The sequence below is a fragment of the Ovis aries genome, chromosome 6 (genome assembly GCF_016772045.2).
Source record: "Ovis aries strain OAR_USU_Benz2616 breed Rambouillet chromosome 6, ARS-UI_Ramb_v3.0, whole genome shotgun sequence".
NCBI lineage: Eukaryota > Metazoa > Chordata > Mammalia > Artiodactyla > Bovidae > Ovis > Ovis aries.
Genome location: NC_056059.1, coordinates 50,857,607 through 50,876,599, shown reverse-complemented (window position 1 = coordinate 50,876,599; position 18,993 = coordinate 50,857,607). Strand labels below are relative to the sequence as shown.

The 18,993-nt window shown below is 35.0% G+C and overlaps 1 protein-coding gene across 4 annotated transcripts in view; it reads right to left on the bottom strand.

Annotated features, from left to right (window-relative positions):
* PCDH7 (protocadherin 7) overlaps window positions 1-18,993 on the bottom strand; it is a 466,886-nt gene that overhangs the window by 160,722 nt on the left and 287,171 nt on the right. Inside the window, exon 3 of one of the 4 annotated variants that reach the window (XM_042251304.2) lies at window positions 16,521-16,547. The exons of the other annotated variants lie outside the window; for them this stretch is intronic. Within the exon in view, the coding sequence (XP_042107238.2) occupies window positions 16,521-16,547 (27 nt within the window). The remainder of the gene's footprint in view (window positions 1-16,520; window positions 16,548-18,993) is intronic. 4 annotated transcript variants of the gene reach the window in all.

Genomic DNA, 18,993 nt, shown 5'->3' with positions numbered 1-18,993 from the left:
CTATAGAATAGAGGCTAGTGTGACTGAGGAAGTTAATTTTTAATTTTAATTAATTCAAAATAATAGCCATATATGAGTTAGTGGTTACCATGTTGGACAGGACAGCTATACTGCGTGATACTTGGCAATGGTTTATTTTATGAAAATATATATGTTGGGCCTGTATGTGTATGTATATGTATGGCTGAGTCCCTTCACTGTTTACCTGAAACTATTACAACATGGTTAGTCAGCTATATCCCAATACAAAATAAAAGTTCAAAATATATATATATATTTATAGAAAACATATATAGAGAGAGAAATTATATATATTTATATATATAATATATGTATATATATGTCGGGCCTGCTTCTGCTTGTACATGTAAAATGGTCAGAGTCTTTCGTCAGATTTTCAACAAAATTATGTTAATAAGCAAGGTGAGGAAAATCTTATAACTTCTTTTAAAATCTTATATCTTTAAAATGTTATTATGCTGATAACCTAACAGAATATGTTACTAGGAAGAAAGTCCTTATAAATCATTGCCTTCCTAATTTAACTTACTATGGAACCTATTTTGAGCTTGTTTTTTCCGTTTCAAAGTTGATGCCTTTGTGAAGAAAGGCCAGTGATACTGAATTTGTATTCAATTCAATTCAGTCATGAAGGAAGCTTCTTCATAAGGGCAGGGCAGACAGCTATGACTTCCTGACAGAAATGGCCCTGATCATAGCACCTCCATTCATGTGCATTTCCTTCTTTCATATGACTTCCAGTATTAAACCCTGTGATTAGAAGAGACTCATAGAAAATAAATGCAAAGAAGTGTGCCGCCCAGCTTCTCCAAACTTCCTGTTAGAAATATTTCAAGCAGCACTTAGTTCCTCACTGGGGAAAAAAAAAAAAGGAAAAGGAAACTTCAATAACAGATAAAAACACTAACATCTGCAGAGCAATTTTACCAAGTACTTTTACAAGATAAACCATTTGAAATTCAAGAAACCCTACAAGCTTTGACCAAATGCAATTAATCACACACTTTTGAAAGAAAAGGCTAAACTCAGACATTTGACTTGCCCAGTTTTCATAGAATTATTTCATACAGTGAAGTCACCAATGAAGATTTGGGGGATGGTTGTTTTATTTGGCTTTTAGGAATCTCATTTTGCCCTCTCCTTACACTAAGTCATGCTATGTGCTCTGAAAACATGTATCTGTTTTTAGTATTGTTCTTGCCACTTAACTGGGTGATATTAGCAAAATTAATTAATCACTTTTTTTAATCTTCAAAATGGGAGTGATATAGATCTGACTTCTTGAAACTACTGAAAAGATTTGGATAATAGAAAGTATATCAAACAGTGTTTGGTATATAGTAAATGTTCAATAAATATTGTATACTATCATTACTTTATTATTCTTATGAATTAGTCTTACTCCTTTTTTTAGTATTGCCTATACTTCATAGGCTAGTAAGCAAAAGATATTCTCTGTTGCATTGGGAGTTAGTTATAGAATCCATGTATGGCTTCTTCCTTCAATCTTTTTTTCAGGCCAGGTCTCCATCCCATATTGATCTCTCTCCACCTCCACTATATAACTTAGTGTGATGTGGCATATAGGCTTGGAGAAGGAAATGGCACCCCACTCCAGTACTCTTGCCTGGAAAATCTCATGGACAGAGGAGCCTGGTGGGCTGCAGTCCATGGGGTCGCTGAGAGTTGGACACGACTGGGTGACTTCACTTTCACTTTTCACTTTCATGCATTGGAGAAGGAAATGGCAACCCACTCAAGTACTCTTGCCTGGAAAATCCCAGGGACGGAGGAGCCTGGTGGGCTGCCGTCTATGGGGTTGCACAGAGTCAGACACGACTGAAGCGACTTAGCAGCAGCAGCAGCAGCAGCATATCAGCTATAAATATCAATTGTATATATAATGAAATTAAATTTCTCTCTCCAATGTGCCAGTTTTTTATAGACAAGATTTTCCCCATGCACTACAGGAAATGTGGCCCCAATAGCTGTAAAGTAAATCTCTAAGACCAAAAAAGAAGTTCATCTTCTTCAAAACCTTAGTGGGATTGTCTTCACCCTTCTGGGATTCAAATGAGTTTCAGGAAAATGGCTTTATTTTACCTATACAACCCGATAGGCTACTGCTGATCTATGTAAAAGGAAAGAAAACCTATTTCATTTAATGTTACTTAAAGTGAAGAAACCTGTTCAATATATTTCATGAGCAATGGAAAAAAAAGGGAAGTGGGGAGGTTGGAACCCATTGAGGACAGCTGCAATTTCTAAAGAAACTTTTCTTTAACATTTATTTTTCCCTGTAAAAAGTTTATAATGTGGAAGCTTCTGACAGAAAAATATATATATATTGGCGAGTAAGTTACCACTACTACTACTTAAGATTCATTTTTTTTATATTCATTGTCCTTTATGTAAAATCTTTCAGTTGAAAAGTCAGCAAAGAAGTACCAAAAATAAACACGTTTATGTGAAAATTTGCTTCTGGCAGGAAGGTTGTGAGGTGATCAGGAGGCTTAAACACATAAACACTTGGTAAGTATTTTAAAAGAAATTTTAAACAAGCATGATTTATTTTTTTCCAAACCAACTGTGTCTTTTCAAAGAGCTGCATGTGAATGAATAATAACATGGAAGCAGCATTTTTTCTCAAAGGGATGCATTTATCTATGGATGTGTTATGATTTAAGATAAAGTCATCGACTCAGAGCTAAGGTTTAGACTAATTAAAATATATAAATTACTTTTCTTCTGACCTCAAGGAGAGAGGCACAGGCTGGCATCAGCACAAGCCATGCTCTCAGCAGGAGAATTATTATTATAAATGGAACAGAGCTTCAGATATTACAGGAATGCACATGTCAAAATATTTGGGGCTATAACTATAGACAGAATCAATATAACAGACACAAGCATCATTCTCCCCTTTGATTTTTCTATTAAATTGAGCTGAGAATACCTCAAAGAATAATTATTTCATGTCAAAATTGCAGTAAAATTTGCATTAATCAGTAAAGCAGTTTTATTTAAAGAAATATTCTACTTTAGTGACATTTTGTTATTGACTTCTACTGCATTTTTTTAGTTTTCTCAGATTATATCTCTATTCCTATTTAAATCATGGATCAGAAACTAATTGTATTAGCATCATTGCAAAAATCCTTGCCTCTATTCTCTAGACCCATCTAAGTAGAGCCTAAAATTCTAGCAAGTTTTTTTATTTGTTTGTTTTTATGCCAGTTTATTTTAAATAAGACAGTCTACATTAAATATCGGAGCACTTTCAATGGTGTGGTGAAACTACTGGGCTAGTAACAGTATTAAATAGTGCATATTGCTTCAAAGAGCAATAGTCTGATTTGGAACTGTGTGAACATGTACTGGGGTAAAATGTGCATGGTGCCAGAATGCTTATCATTTTATTCCCCTGAGACACTAGTATATCCCTAGAGTTAAATTTTGACTCTAATCATACCTGTCCTCCTTTGCCCCTATAAGATAAATAAAGATTCTCTATTTTTCAGTTAATATTTTTCAAGTATGTGCCTTTATAAGCATGTTGGTGATTCTCCATTAAAGTGAAAAAGGTAGATGAATAGAATTTATAAAGGTGGAGAAGATATTATTTGCTGCTCCTGCTGCTGTTAAGTCACTTCAGTTGTGTCCGACTCTGCCACCCTATAGACGGCAGCCCGCCAGGCTCCCCCGTCCCTGGGATTCTCCAGACAAGAACACTGGAGTGGGTTGCCATTTCCTTCTCCAATTCATGAAAGTGAAAAGTGAAAGTGAAGTCGCTCAGTCGTATCTGACTCTTCAGGACCGCATAGACTGCAGCCTACCAGGCTCCTCTGTCCAGGCAAGAGTTAGGAGTGGGGTGCCGTCGGTTGTTTATAAAAGCAAAGCAGCTTTCTCTACATATTGGAAGAAGCTATGTTCTATCATATTGGCTCAGCAGCCCTGATGTTTTTTCTCAAGAGTTTATAATTAAGGTACTACAGTCCAAATGATGCTTTTGTTGTGTGGTTGCTGCCTACAATTCTTTAATTGGACTTCAGTATTATACTTGTTAAGAAAATATTGTGTTAATTGTAGAAGAAAGGGTAAATATTTTTGTTCCCAACATCAAATATGAACATATTATTGGATTTTTCCTTTCATTTATGTAACTACTCCCAACAATAAAAAATAACACTGAAAGGTACTGGTCCAAACAGCTTCTCTATAATCAGATTTTGGCTCACCCTTCTTCACCTCACGATTTAATGGTTGTGTTAGGAAGCGTCCTTTTTAATTTCCTTTTAAAATGTAAATCCATGCTGGTAAATGTATGTGGGAACTGTGTTTCATTGAATAGAAGTTTGTGTGTCCTTACAGATTTGAAATATATATATATATATATAAATATATATATGATCATCAAACACATCAAATATATAACTATATACATAAAAACAATTACATTATTAACAAAATTTTACATCTGACTAACTGAAAGAACCCCTTATATGACTGTAATTTGTACACTGATTGTAAACAATAGACTGTGCTGTTCTTAGTCGCTCTGCGGCTCCATGGACTGTAGCCTGCCATGCTCTTTGGTCCATGGGATTCTCCAGGCAAGAATAGTGGAGTGCATTGCAGTGCCCTCTTCCTGTACCCTCAAACATAAAATATGTTCTGTCAATCTTACTCACTACATATGTAAAAGCATATGATTAATATTGTATTATGAAACAAACATTTAAATGAATTTTAAAATATATTCTAAAGAAAATTTTGAACTCATATGTACAAATAGGCAATATTTGCCTTTTTTTTTGTTTTTAGAAACAAAATATATTATCTGGTTTTGCCTAGTTTTAATGAGAACGTAGGAGACAGTCTGTGTGATATTTCATTGACTTTTTACTTACCCACAGTCTTTCGTTAAGGGTGGTTTAGTAGCCAGTCTTCTTGTCTTCTCTATAATTTTTGAAAATAATAACTTATGTTGGATTTAACTTATATTGGGCATTTTTATCATCAACTTGCTTTCATCTACAATACTTCCACTCACAGTCCTATTTTTACCATCTAATTAATGCATTTCCTGAAGTTTCCCCATCTTTATAAAAGTCTGTATATGGTGCATACATAGACTCCAAAATACATAAGATATACCATCATTAGTTAACACTGAAGACAATGAATAGCACCTCCATTTTGTTACCATTTTATTAGATATAAGATCTAATTTTTTGGACTACACAATTTTTTTGTTCCAAACTTGGTTTTACTAGATTTTATACAAATGAACCTTATGCTGCTACTTCTTCTTTTCTTTTATTTCTCTTTTATTCCTTTTGTTATGTTTCTTGTTTGCAATGAAGAAAGGAAGACAGGCAAGCAGAAGCAGAGGGAAAGAAAGATGGAAGATATTCATAAAAGTAAATGAAGGCTGTGTTCTGCCATTTAATCTACCTCAGACTTAATTTAGCCCTTTCCCCAAAAAAGAGATTGGGTAGCTAAGTTTTATATTATGTGAGCCAAATTTAAGACCTCAGAAAATACTTTTCCAGGATCATAGCTATTTTAACTGCCTATCTGGATGAAATGTAAGATTCAACAGGTTTGTTACATTTAAGATATAAGACTTAAAGAATATTGTAAGTGAAGGCCAATACATTTAGGTATGAGCCAGATGTCTATCTTTATATAAGGGCCTTCAGATAGCGAGAGTGCCTTTGTTCCAAATTGAAAACCTTTTTTCAGTCTGAAAAAAATACCCTCCTAGTTTGAACACCTACTGACATTATTTTCTAAATGTTAAAATTGACAGCAGAAAGCTACTGCTGTTTTCTGTAATTCTGTAAAAATCTTTGCCCACTTCAGCCTACTCAGTTGCAAAGCTAGTCCAGATGGGACCATGAAATTTTTGCAGCAAGTTCTACAGCACATAATTTTGTTCAATAAAGTTATTATGCCACACACAGCTGTATACTGCCATATAAATGAGCACATGTGCAACAGAATTCTTGTACTATAAGTTTTATAAGACTAAAATTGAGATTATATGGCCATACACAATAATTTATTTGAAACATCAACATGTGCCTTGCTCTAGGGTTACACAAATGGTGCCATTTCTTTTCCAAGGGAAAGAGTTTGTCATTTAATATTCGGTATTAACACAAATGTTTTTCTCAGAATTATAATCTAAATTAGGTGATTTAAAATACATCAATATATCATTAACTTCTTACTTTAACATATTAGATCTATAGAAGAATCAATTCTCCCTAACAATGGTGAAAGAACCTAATCACTCTCTAAATTTGCTTTTAATTAGCATCATCTGCATTAATTGGTGTAGCTGATAGCAAAACATTACAATGCACTGCTATTTTATATTTAAAATGTAATATGTCTTTTAGTACCATGTCTTTCTGAAGGAACCTTAGCCATTTTTCTGCAATGCTTTAGTAAATATTTTCAGAGGTATTGCTCAAGAATTTTCTCTAGGAAACTATAGAAGACTATATATGGGATGCAGTACATTTCCAGGTGACTATTTGGTCTTCTTTATGTTCCAGAATACTCTGAGAAATATTTTTCTCTCTCTTCCATCTTCATCCTCATAATTCACTAATTCTCAGTCATATTATTGAGTATTGTAAAAGTATGTAATCAGTAAGAAGCTGAGAAGGAAATAAGGAATCTACCATTTATTCTATGTTATATCTTGCCAAAAAAATCTATAGAATCAAAGCTATGAGTTTTTAGTAGTCATGTATGGATATGGCAGTTGGACCATAAAGAAGGCTGAGTGCCAAAGAATTGATGTTTTCAAACTGCGGTGCTGGAGAAGATTCTTGAGATTCCCTTGGACAGCAAGAGGTCAAACCTGTCCATCCTAAAAGAAATCAAACCTGAAATTCATTAGAAGGACTGATGCTGAAGCTAAAGCTCCAATACTTTGGCCAACTGATGTGAAGAGCTGACTCATTGGAAAAGACCCTGGTGCTGGGAAAAAGTGAGTATGGGAGGAGAAGAGGGCAACCAAGGATGAGATGGTTGGATGGCATCACCAACTCAATGGACATGAGTTTGAGCTCTGGAAGATGGTGAAGGACAGGGAAGCCTGGTGTGCTACAGTTCATGGGGACACAAAGAGTGGACACAACAGCGACTAAACAATGAATAGCACTTTCTTGCATACATTATTTTTCACAATAATTATGAAATATATGCAATATTTCCTACTGTGAAAAAATGAAAAACAGAAGCAAACAAACAAAAACCTAGAGCTCTTGGAAGTTAAGTGACTCTCACAGAACTAGTGTTCACAGCCAGGTAGTGTTACAGATGTTCCAGGTCATCGCCATATTTCAGGTCATCTGGTTCCAAGTCCAAAATGTTTCCTCTATACCACAGATTCTAATGGTGTTCTTGCCCCTAGCCAGGCTTTTTCTCTCTAAAGCAAAACTGTAAGCAAATTAATAACATTCCCTGGTTCAATGAAGACCAAGATTGGTCTAATCAAAATCAATTCCTTATATTTGACCATAGACCTATGCTTTTTTGTAATGACAGCTTCCTGGACAATTAAATATTTTTGAAAGTACCTTTTGAACTAACCTAGCTCTCCTCTCACATATCCTATCTCGTTTAATGACATCACTCATTACTTCAGTTCAGTTCAGTTCAGTCGCTCAGTCGTGTCCGACTCTGCAACTCCATGAATCACAGTACGTCAGGCCTCCTTGTCTATCAGCAGCTCCCGGAGTTCAATCAAACTCATACATCAAGTAGGTGATGCCATCCAGCCATCTCATCCTCTGTCGTCACCTTTTCTTCCTGCCCCCAATCCCTCCCAGCATCAGGGTCTTTTCCAATGAGTCAACTCTTCACATGAGGTGGCCAAAGTACTGGAGTTTCAGCTTTAGCATCAGTCCTTCAAATGAAAACCCCGGACTTATCTCCTTTAGGATCGACTGGTTAGATCTCCTTGCAGTCCAAGGGACTCTCAAGAGTCTTCTCCAACACCACTGTTCAAAAGCATCAATTCTTCGGCGCTCAGCTTTCTTCACAGTCCAACTCTCACATCCATACATGACCACTGGAAAAACCATAGCCTTGACTAGATGAACCTTTGTTGGCAAAGTAATGTCTCTGCTTTTGAATATGCTGCCTAGGTTGGTCATAACTTTCCTTCCAAAGAGTAAGTGTCTTTTAATTTCTGGCTGCAATCACCATCTGCAGTGATTTTGAAGCCCAAAACAATGAAGTCTGATACTGTTTACACTGTTTCCCCATCTATTTCCTATGAAGTGATGCGACCAGATGCCATGATCTTCGTTTTCTGACTGTTGAGCTTTAAGCCAACTTTTTCACTCTCCCCTTTCACTTTCATCAAGAGGCTTTCTAGTTCCTCTTCACTTTCAGGCATAAGGGTGGTGTCATCTGCATATCTGAGGTGATTGATATTTCTCCTGGCAATCCTGATTCCAGCTTGTGCTTTTTCCAGTCCAGTGTTTCTCATGATGTACTCTGCATAGAAGTTAAATAAGCAGGGTGACAATATACAGCCTTGACGTACTCCTTTTCCTATCTGGAACCAGTCTGTTGTTCCATGTCCAGTTCTAACTGTTGCTTCCTGACCTGCATATAGCTTTTTCAAGAGGCAGGTCAGGTGGTCTGGTATTCCCTTCTTTTTCACAATTTTCCAGTTTATTGTGATCCACACTCAAAGGCTTTGGCATAGTCAATAAAGCACAAATAGATGTTTTTCTGGAATTCTCTTGCTTTTGTGATGATCCATCGGGTGTTGGCAATTTGATCTCTGGTTCGTCTGCCTTTTCTAAAACCAGCTTGAACATCTGGAAGTTCACGGTTCATGTACTGCTGAAGCCTGGCTTGGAGAATTTTGAGCCTTACTTTACTAGTGTGTGAGATGAGTGCAACTGTGCGGTAGTTTGAGCATTCTTTGGCATTGCCTTTCTTTGGGATGGGAATGAAAACTGACCTTTTCCAGTCCTGTGGCCACTGCTGAGTTTTCCAAATTTGCTGGCATATAGAATGCAGCACTTTCACAGCATCATCTTTCAGGATTTGAAATAGCTCAACTGGAATTCCATCACCTCCAGCAGCTTTGTTCATAGTGATGCTTTCTAAGGCCCACTTGACTTCACATTCCAGGATGTCTGGCTCTAGGTGAGTGATCACACCATTGTGATTATCTGGGTCATGAAGCTCTTTTTTGTACAGTTCTTCTGTGTATTCTTGCCACCTCTTCTCAATATCTTTTGTTTCTGTTAGGTCCATACAATTTCTGTCCTTTATCAAGCCCATCTTTGCATGAAATTTTCTCTTGGTATTCTCATTTCTTGAAGAGATCCCTAGTCTTTCCCATTCTGTTGTTTTCTCTCTTTCTTTGCATTGATCGCTGAGGAAGGCTTTCTTATCTCTCCTTGCTATTCTTTGGAACTCTGCATTCAGATGCTTATATCTTTCCTTTTCTCCTTTGCTTTTTGCTTCTCTTCTACTTAGTTCATACAATAAAGAATCTTCCTGATTCTTCCATCTTCCTTATCCCCAAATCTAAAGAATTTCTCAATTCTATTTCAACTCTAAAAATCTATCTTTAGGGAAGCTGTCTTCAAATATTAGTGTGCTTCAGATTCTCTGTTGAACTTTTTAAAACATAGGTAGCTGGAGGTCATAAATGCTTACCACCTTGGTTGTGGTGATGCTGTATGTCCAAACTTAGTGAGATTTATACATTAAACGTGTGCAGTTTTTGATATATGAATTATATCTTAATTAAAGCAAAAATGGTTGCTGGACCCTGCATCAGAGGTTTTCATCCAATAGGTCTTGGATGGAGTCCCAGACAATTGGCATTCTTTGCAAATTTCCAGGTGATGTCAATGCATCTGATCAGAGAACCACATTTTGAGAGGCATTAGTCTAGAGCATCCTTTCATTTTTGCAACTCCTTGTGCCAGGCTCTCCTCAGATCTTTACCAGACAACCGCAAAAATATTATAAACCATTGCCTTTTTCATCCTTATCCTCTGTCCTTCCTGGACAGTTTTAATAAGTGAAAACACAAGTCTGATAAAATTATCCAACTAATATTTTTTTTAATCTCTCCAATGGTATTCCACTGGCCAGAAAGCAAGGTAATCACTTTCACCTTACAGTTTTCACCTACCACACTCTTCTGTTTTTCCAGGATGTCTCCCTTCATAAAATGCTCATCTTAATCTCAATCTGTCCAACTCCTATTGAACTTTCAAAGTTTATTTCAAAGATCATATTTTTTGTGTGAAATATAGCCAAATGCCTCCTATCAAAGTCCTATGGTGATTTCACATTGTGCCTAGTACTAACTCAATTGAATTTTTCACTATATTGTATTTTCTTATCACTTTTGATCCCTTTTGGGGGTTTATTTTTATGAGCCAAATTCTCCACTAAAATACAAAAAAAAAATTAAATATCTTCAATATTTCCCATCCCCCATTACAAATTAGGAGAAACAGACAACTTGTTTGGCCTGCTGACTTTCCTTCATTAAGTATTATTTTTAAATGACTTGATTACAAATATATCATTCAGCATATATTATCACCTCCAACATGCTATGTTAATGCAGAGCCATACTGAGGAAAGAGTTCAACATTTTCTGCATGAATTTAGAAAAACAACTTGGGTAGGCATGTGTCTCTGAGATACAAATGCCTAAATCAATAGACAGTTATTTTTGTGTGATTTAAGTCTTTGTCTTCAAATATACACAGACTTTATCTTAATAAATGCCTGAGGATTTGGCCTGTCTTCATCATCAGTTTTAAGGATCTTACCTGTCATGAATATTTGAAATTTACTACATTCCACACTAATGTTTTCTAAATATAGACATTGTCTAAATTCTAAATCTATCAAAGCATTATCTCTTATACCAAATGCATTTTAAAACCCAACAAAAGCTCCATCCAAACTGATTTAAATTATTAAGGACTTAAATTATTAAGGACTAAATATACAGCCCAAATCCTTTCCTTCAATGACACAACTTATTACTAATATTATTATATAATTAAAAAATAACTTGTTATATAATGGAAAAGACAATGTTATAAATTTCAGAATTACAAAATAAATGCATTTTGTTCTCCTCAAGCACTTAATTTTACCATGTTTATCTTTAGCTGGTACCTTTCCCCATAAAATTACCTGCATGGAAATAATGTAAAGCTTTCAGATTGATTGATTGATTGATTGATTGATTTTAATTGCTCTGATATGAACAACAACAATAAAAATGTCCAGCATGTACTTAAATCATCATGTTTAGAATTCACGGATTTTACCGTTGTACTTCTGTGACAATCAGTGGCCAATTTAGCTTTGTCAAATAGACAGGATAAATTAAGAGTTTTCTAAGTCTAGTTAAATCATTTTACTACTGATAAGAAAGTGATTTGAATATTGCAATAAGGAGTGTAATATCTTGAAAGATGGGTTTCATTTAAAACTATGGATTATCACCTTTGGAAAAGCCTTTGAATTGTTTTGTTAAAAAAAAAAAGACAGGGGCCAAATTCGGACTTCTAAAGACTACTCTATTCTCATCAATTATAAATAAGTTTTGTTATCCCCCAATGTTATACAAGCCATGATGAAACTGCCTATAATCAACTATACTTTAAAAATAAGATTGAATTTTTCCAGTTATCTGACTAGGTGAAAAGATGTCACCAAGTCACTGCCACGTTTCTACAATTTCTTGAGGAACCCGCTTGTCAATTCACAGAAGCATGTCCCAAGATAAGCTCAAAAGGTCTGAGCAGGTGTGCTAAACTGACAAAGTCTCTCAGAGAGACAGAGAAGTGCTTTGTCTCTTTACTTTATTTGGCTTTGTTTCAAAGCCTTTTCTTTTTTCATGAAAGTTCTACTCAGTCTCTCCGTGCTGAAAAATAGGCTTGTCCACTGGAATTCACATTCCTTTCCTTCTCATAGGGCTGCTGTGTCAGTTACTACCCTACCTGGGGAGCGTAGCAAACAATTCCACATTCTGCCGGCTTCCTCCCTAATTAGAACCACCAAAAGGAACAACACAGTTGTTCCTTGTCTTGGTCTTTAGCTGTGAGTATTTGGGTGACATGAAAATTATCCTAAGCTTTTCTGAGACTTAAAATGATAAGAAGTAGTGCCAAAAGGAAAACATTGGAAAAAATCTGAGGAAAATATGGACTTTTTTGGTGCGAAATGGAGAGGAGAGGGAGAGGGAAGAAGGAAAGAAGGAAGATTTTATTTATTTATCTATTGTACTCAGTCATGTCTGATTCTTTGCAACACCAGGAACTGTAGCTGGCCAGGCTCCTCTGTCAATGGGATTTCCCCTTCAACAATATTGGAGTGGAACATATGCCCATGCAGAAACACCCTCTTCTGAATATTTGGTGGGCATTGTAGCTGTGTTGTTTTGGGGTTTTGTTGTTGTTGTTGTTTATGTTAACTTTATCCCAATCTTCTGTTTAATTTATAATGAGCTAAATCTTCCAACTTGAGACTTTTTCTTAAAGTATCGTCACTATTTGGCAAAAACAAAACAAAACAAAACAAACTTAAATTGATGGTGTTCTTCAAAGCTCTTAAAATATTTTCTTTATTGTACATTATAAAAATAAAACTCCCACTTGTTTCCCCCACCTTCCCTGGCTTTAATTTACCTATTCTCTAAGGCTGTAAAAAAACCTAATACATTCTAGCTGATGCCCAGGTATGGGTATGCTATTTTTGACAATTGTCTAATATTTATACTAGGAATTAGCAGAGCCTTACACTTTATAAATGAAATTATTCATCATTATCAGTCTCCATAGTATCTTGCCACTCCGATGGTCCCTTCACTCTCTATTTTAATTCAGTCTAGGTTGTAGATGCATTAGCCCCACAGGCATCATGACTCACTTTGGAAAAGGAAAACACAACAAGCTGATTTCAAAGTATATGAACACCCTGCTTCTTAGATTTACTCCAGAAAACTTGTCAACCACAGTATCTACCCATGGAGAGCTTCTAATGGAAAATGCAGAAACTAGACTCAGAAGAAACCTACGGTGGCACACATCTCAGCTCCTCCATCTTTACATACTGCGGAAGTGACAAGAAGCGAACATCTTAGGAAGGTCTGAGTGGCAGACAATTCCTGGAAATTGTTTGCCAAAAAGAGTAGGAGATAGCCTTCATTGCGTATTGACATTAATGATGTAGTTGAGGGACTGAGAGAACTTACTATTGATACGTGTATTTTAGTGCTAGTCAAATTTTTCCACTCCAGTTTTAATGTCAGCTCTTTCTCTTTCAGCTGATGTTGTTATTTATAAGATCACAGATTGAAAGCTTCTCAAATGACAAAGACTATTCCCTAAGTTTTGCTGAATATGGAAATTACCCTCAGTTGAATTGGCCCTCAATCACCACGTACATAGTTCCATAGTTTTACTATTAAAGCAAAAATTAGAAGTTAAAGAATAAAATTTATTCCTCCTTCCTAGGGACAATTCTTTAAGCACTTGAAAACAGTATCATTTTCTCCAAATGGTGTAAGATTGTTGCTATGCTGAAGCACTCTGTAAGATCACCATATACCCTTATGTGTCTGCTGCTACTGCTGCTAAGTCACTTCAGTCCTGTCCAACTCTGTGCAACCCCATAGATGGCAGCCCACCAGGCTGCCCCACCCCTGGGATTCTCCAGGCAAGAACACTGGAGTGGACTGCCATTTCCTTCTCCAATGCATGAAAGTGAAAAGTGAAAGTGAAGTCGCTCAGTCGTGCCCGACCCTCAGCGACCCCATGGACTGCAGCCTTCCAGGCTCCTCTGTCCATGGGATTTTCCAGGCAAGAGTACTGGAGTGGGGTGCCATTGCCTTCTCCAGCTAGTGGAGGAGAAAATGCTAAAACCCATGGACCCTGTTTATATTCATGTGGGTTGGGAATTATCCATTGTTAGTCATGCAGCAGGAAAGGAAAAAAAAAAATCCTTTTGAGGATACAAATCCTTCTAAGGATACACTGTATTCAAACAATCCCTTACACAGCATTTAGAATGAGACTGGCTGACATGCTAACATTTACAGAACATTAGAGAGATGTACAATGCTATATGCTTTGTAGTACTGGCTCATTTAATCTTCACCACGATTCTACAATGTACTATGTAGAAGTTGTACATATCCATATATTGTACAATGTACAATATGAAGTTATTATTTCTTTCCACAGAAGCAAATAAGGACTTAAGAAGATTAGTCATTTCTCAAGGTCACTCAGGTAGTCACAGAACTAGAATTTGATACCATGTATATTTGACTCCAAAGCCATGATCTTAACAATCACAGTAGAGAAGTTTTAAGGACACCTCTATGGCTAATATCAATAAAATTTTATATATGTTTATTGAAATTTCACTAATGAAATTTTATATAATATATATATACACACATGCTTATGCATATGTATACATGTGTGTGATCCTAATTTGGAAGGTATATTTTAATTATATTCAATGAAGGAGATTAAAAACACAGAAATTAAGATAAGTTATCTGATATTAACAAAAGGAGCAATGAATATTGAAAAGAATGATGACTAATTTTATTCTTTGGAGTCTATTTCAAAGGCTAAATTGAAAACATTTAGTCTTTGTCTTTTAAAATGAAATGAGAACATGAGTATCTAAATCTGCATTGTGCAACATGGTAACCACTAGCCAAATGCATCTATTGAAATTTAAATAAACGTTGAATAAAATTTTAAAAAATTAGTTCCTGTCACATGAGTACCATTATAATGGAACTAAGGATGAACTAAGCAATGCTTTTATCAAGGATGTCCTACACTAATTCTTTCCCCTTTTGTAGTCAGTTTCCTTTCCTCCTCTCACAACCCTGCACTCTGAATGAGACAAACTGTTTGTGATTTTCACATTATCTTTAACAGGATCCACTGGACAAGTTGTCTCCTTAAATGAAAATGAAAACGGGCAAAATAAGAACTGACATTAAGACTTGAGGGTGAGGAGTAGAACTCAGTTTTCTTTTAGCATGAGCCAATGGTATATTTCAGGAGATACAATTTAAGACACATTTCATTGATGACTTGAGTGCTACCAGGAAGAGGAAGTATTCTAAAACAGACAATTGTTGTTGTTGTTGTTGTTGTTTGAAAAGCATGACATTTGAACAGAAAGAAATAGTGTGAGTGAGAAAGAGATGAAGTGATGAACAAGCAATGAACATTTATATCAATAAAATTTCATGTTAAAGGAAAATAAATTGTCATCTGTACTTACTATAGTCAACTCTGATTATTTTCATTATATATATAAAGAATTTTAGATTGTTTTCTATAATAATTATGAAAACAAGGAGATGGGCTATTATGTTTAACAATTTCCATAAGTGACTTATAAACAAGTTTACATTTTCAAAATGGGAGGCTGAACAAGATGGTAATTTCAATTGTGAACTTATTAAGAAGTGAGCTCAATTTATGCTTTCCCCCATTTTGAGCCCTTGAAAATAATTTCAATGATAAAGACTAGTATCAATGGCATCACCATTTTTAATAGCACTAATGATCTTTACAATCACAGTAGCATTCACCAACTTTTATAAGGCTGTTGGAATTTATTAGTGGTTTGCTTATCTATTTAATGTCTATTTGATAAGGCTTTGCCAATGGTAGATTGACTTAAATTCTTTTGAAACTTTGCATTGCATATAAAGAACACATTCACAAAATAAATTTGTGACTAATTTGAAAAAGAAGATTGATTTTTCAGAGGCACTGATTGGAAAGAATCAGAATCTTTTTCTTTCACACATGGAGGTTAAAAATATTTATGCAAAATCATAATTTTTCCTAAGTATACAAGTTGTGAATGTCCACTGTTGTGAAACAGCAGAATGTTTGATCTTATTTAAAACTACATTACACAAAAAATTCTAGGTTTAAAAAGAATCAACCAACTAGTGTTTAGTATTTATCCTCAGTATAATTAATTTTATAATCATCAGCCTAGTAATCTCTATTATCAACATTCTAACCTAGTTAATCACTGTATTGTATGTTCACATACCACATACACTATTGAGAAACTTTTAAGAAAACTGACAGTATGTGCATACATTCTAAAATATTTTTGCTAGTCACATCCTGAAGAAAAACTCTTGATAATTTATAAGGTAATGATTGTTTCTTCTCTCTCAATCTCTTTCCATCTTTTTTATATCAAACCTTTCTTTTTATAGTCAGATGATGGGTAATATGTGGAAAATATACAGTGCCCTCATTCAGTCACTAGCTACTCCTTTTTCACTTCCTTAGCTTGGCCACAAATATCTAACTCATTGAATGGCCTCCAAAACATTGCCTGAGGGTAGGCAGGAGGAGAAGGTAGAGCTCAGTGTACTGTGCCTTCAAGAATACTGCCCATTGTTTTAGTACCTGCAGTTCCTTGGAATGGTGCAGCACCTGTAAAAGGTTAATGAGCATAGAGACTTTCAGGCATAATGCAAATTACAGACAGACATACACAGACATTTCATTGATAAACAGACAAGCAACATGCACGCTGCAGGCACACTACAGGTGGCAGATATTACTGCAGCTCCACCGTTGGATGATCTTGTAGATCATGTGTATAAATGAGTTTTTTGTCTTTTTGTTGAGATACTATTTTCAAGTATTATTAAAAAAAGGAAAAATCATTTTTCAACAGTTGTCAGATATTCTTGTCTTATCTTCCATTGTAATCAGATGTTTATGTCATCCTTTTTGTTACAAGTCATTAGAAATCTCCTCAACTTCATCAAATAAATCAATTAAATAGATCTTTTTAAAAAGGTTCATTCTTTCTTTTTTAAAAAAGCCTGATTCACTTCCATCCAAAATGTATTGAATTCACAGTTTATGCACCTTGTCTTCACTATATTTGATAAACATCTTTACTGCTAAAAAGAATTCATGGTCTAAATCGTCTGCAATAAATATCTTAAATGGATTCAAACTCTGAGCTATTGAAAAGTTCAGTCAGGACTTTTTGATGAACTCAATTTTTTAAAAAAATCAAGCTGTCAGGTTTTTTAAAAAATCCTAAATTGTTTGTCTTTAAAATTAATATTCATGGTTGTATGAGAATCATCAAGCATTAATGTACATGCATTAATACTACCATCATTGCAGAGGGCCTGCAGAGAAAGAGTTCTTCCATTCCCAGTTTCATTTTTTAAACAATCTCTTGCTATTTTAGCAGCACTCAACACTAATACAGAAGTAATCAAATTAGCATTAGCGGTTCATGTTGCAAAATTCAATTTGTACTGCTACAACATCAAAGTAAAAATATTTGCATATCAAAAGTAAAAGAGGTGGGATTTAAATTAATTTAGTGTCTTAAACAAAATTAAGTAGGCCTTGATGGTAAATTAAATGATAAATAGTTCACAAATACCAAACTAGAATATATTTATATTTCTTTTCAAAAAATCCCAAGGCCTGTGTACTAAATGCTAATGAAATATGAATATTAGAAAAAGAATGGAATATGACAGTGCATATGGAAAATGTTGGGTTTCTCATATTCTGAGAATTCTGTTTAAATTTCATTCAGACTGTAGTGTTTACAACTGTTTATAACTCAGTATGTAGGTGAAAATTCTATCTATTATCTATCCATCTAGTATAATACAATATTCTAAATCTAATTATTACCAATATTTTACCATGTAAGAAAATGTAGTGGCTTTTATACACTTGCGGGCATAAACATGACAAAATACTGTGACTTCTAAGAAACACATTCCTTTTTTTAATCACCTGCTATTATCATGAAGTTTCCATCTGCTTATCACAATGATTAATGTTTTAATAGTCCTTGCTCATGTGGTGATTCACATGGCCAAACTGGGAGAAACACATTTTTTTTTTTTTATGAGTGGATATTTTCATGTAACCGTAGTATGTGCTTTTCAGGAAGGGTGGGAGTGGATAACGTTTTCAAAGCAGTAAGTCAAACCTTTAAAATAATTTACATTTCTGCTTTAGCTCAGTCTCCTCCTAACAGAGACCTAGTGAATGACCACTGTTCGCATTATAATGGACTCCCTGAACATTAAATATTCCCTAATGTACCTGGGGCATTATGTTCCTTCCTCCCTGGCAACAAACTCCCAACCTGCCTGTTATGAGAACTGCTTCCTAGGTCATTAGTATGTAACTCTGCACTGATATTTTATTTTTTGTTTCCTATTCCAACGAATGTTTAAACTAAAACATGTTTCTATGGTACTACCATGCTTTCAGATATTTCCAAAATATAAAAAAAAAATTAATGTATTCAGACTATTTTATCTTATATGCCTACCTGGAAAAGAAAGAAAATGCTGTTTTATGAGCCATTCTCATGATTTTAAACAATGTGATATAATTTGAGAAATACTAGTGACAAAATTTCCCAGAGATATTATAAGTAGTATCCACAACATTTTATAAGTACTAAATGGGCTTCATGGAGCTAACCTGATAGCTAGCTGTACTTAGAAACTTTTAAGTTATTAGCCAGGTGCCCTTACAGAAAAGACATATCAGGAACAGGTAAACAAGAAAAAGAAAACGTTTTAAAGTGAAAACTTGGGACGAAATAGATATAGTTTATTACCTTCACCTAACTTCTAAATTTCAAGTGGTTAATTACATGATATTCGGGTAAAGGTGAGCAGGCAAAATGACAAGTTTTGCATTTACTTATTAATTAAAGAATTCTTGTCCTTGGATAAAGTTTTGTTGCTGCTGGTTTTTGTTTGCTTTACCCGGTGAGTTGGAAAAGCAGAAGATTTTTGAGTATGGTACCAGAGTAACATTGGTTAGCTTCCCCATCATACAGGAATAGACTGATGAAAAAGTCAGTCTTTGTAATGTA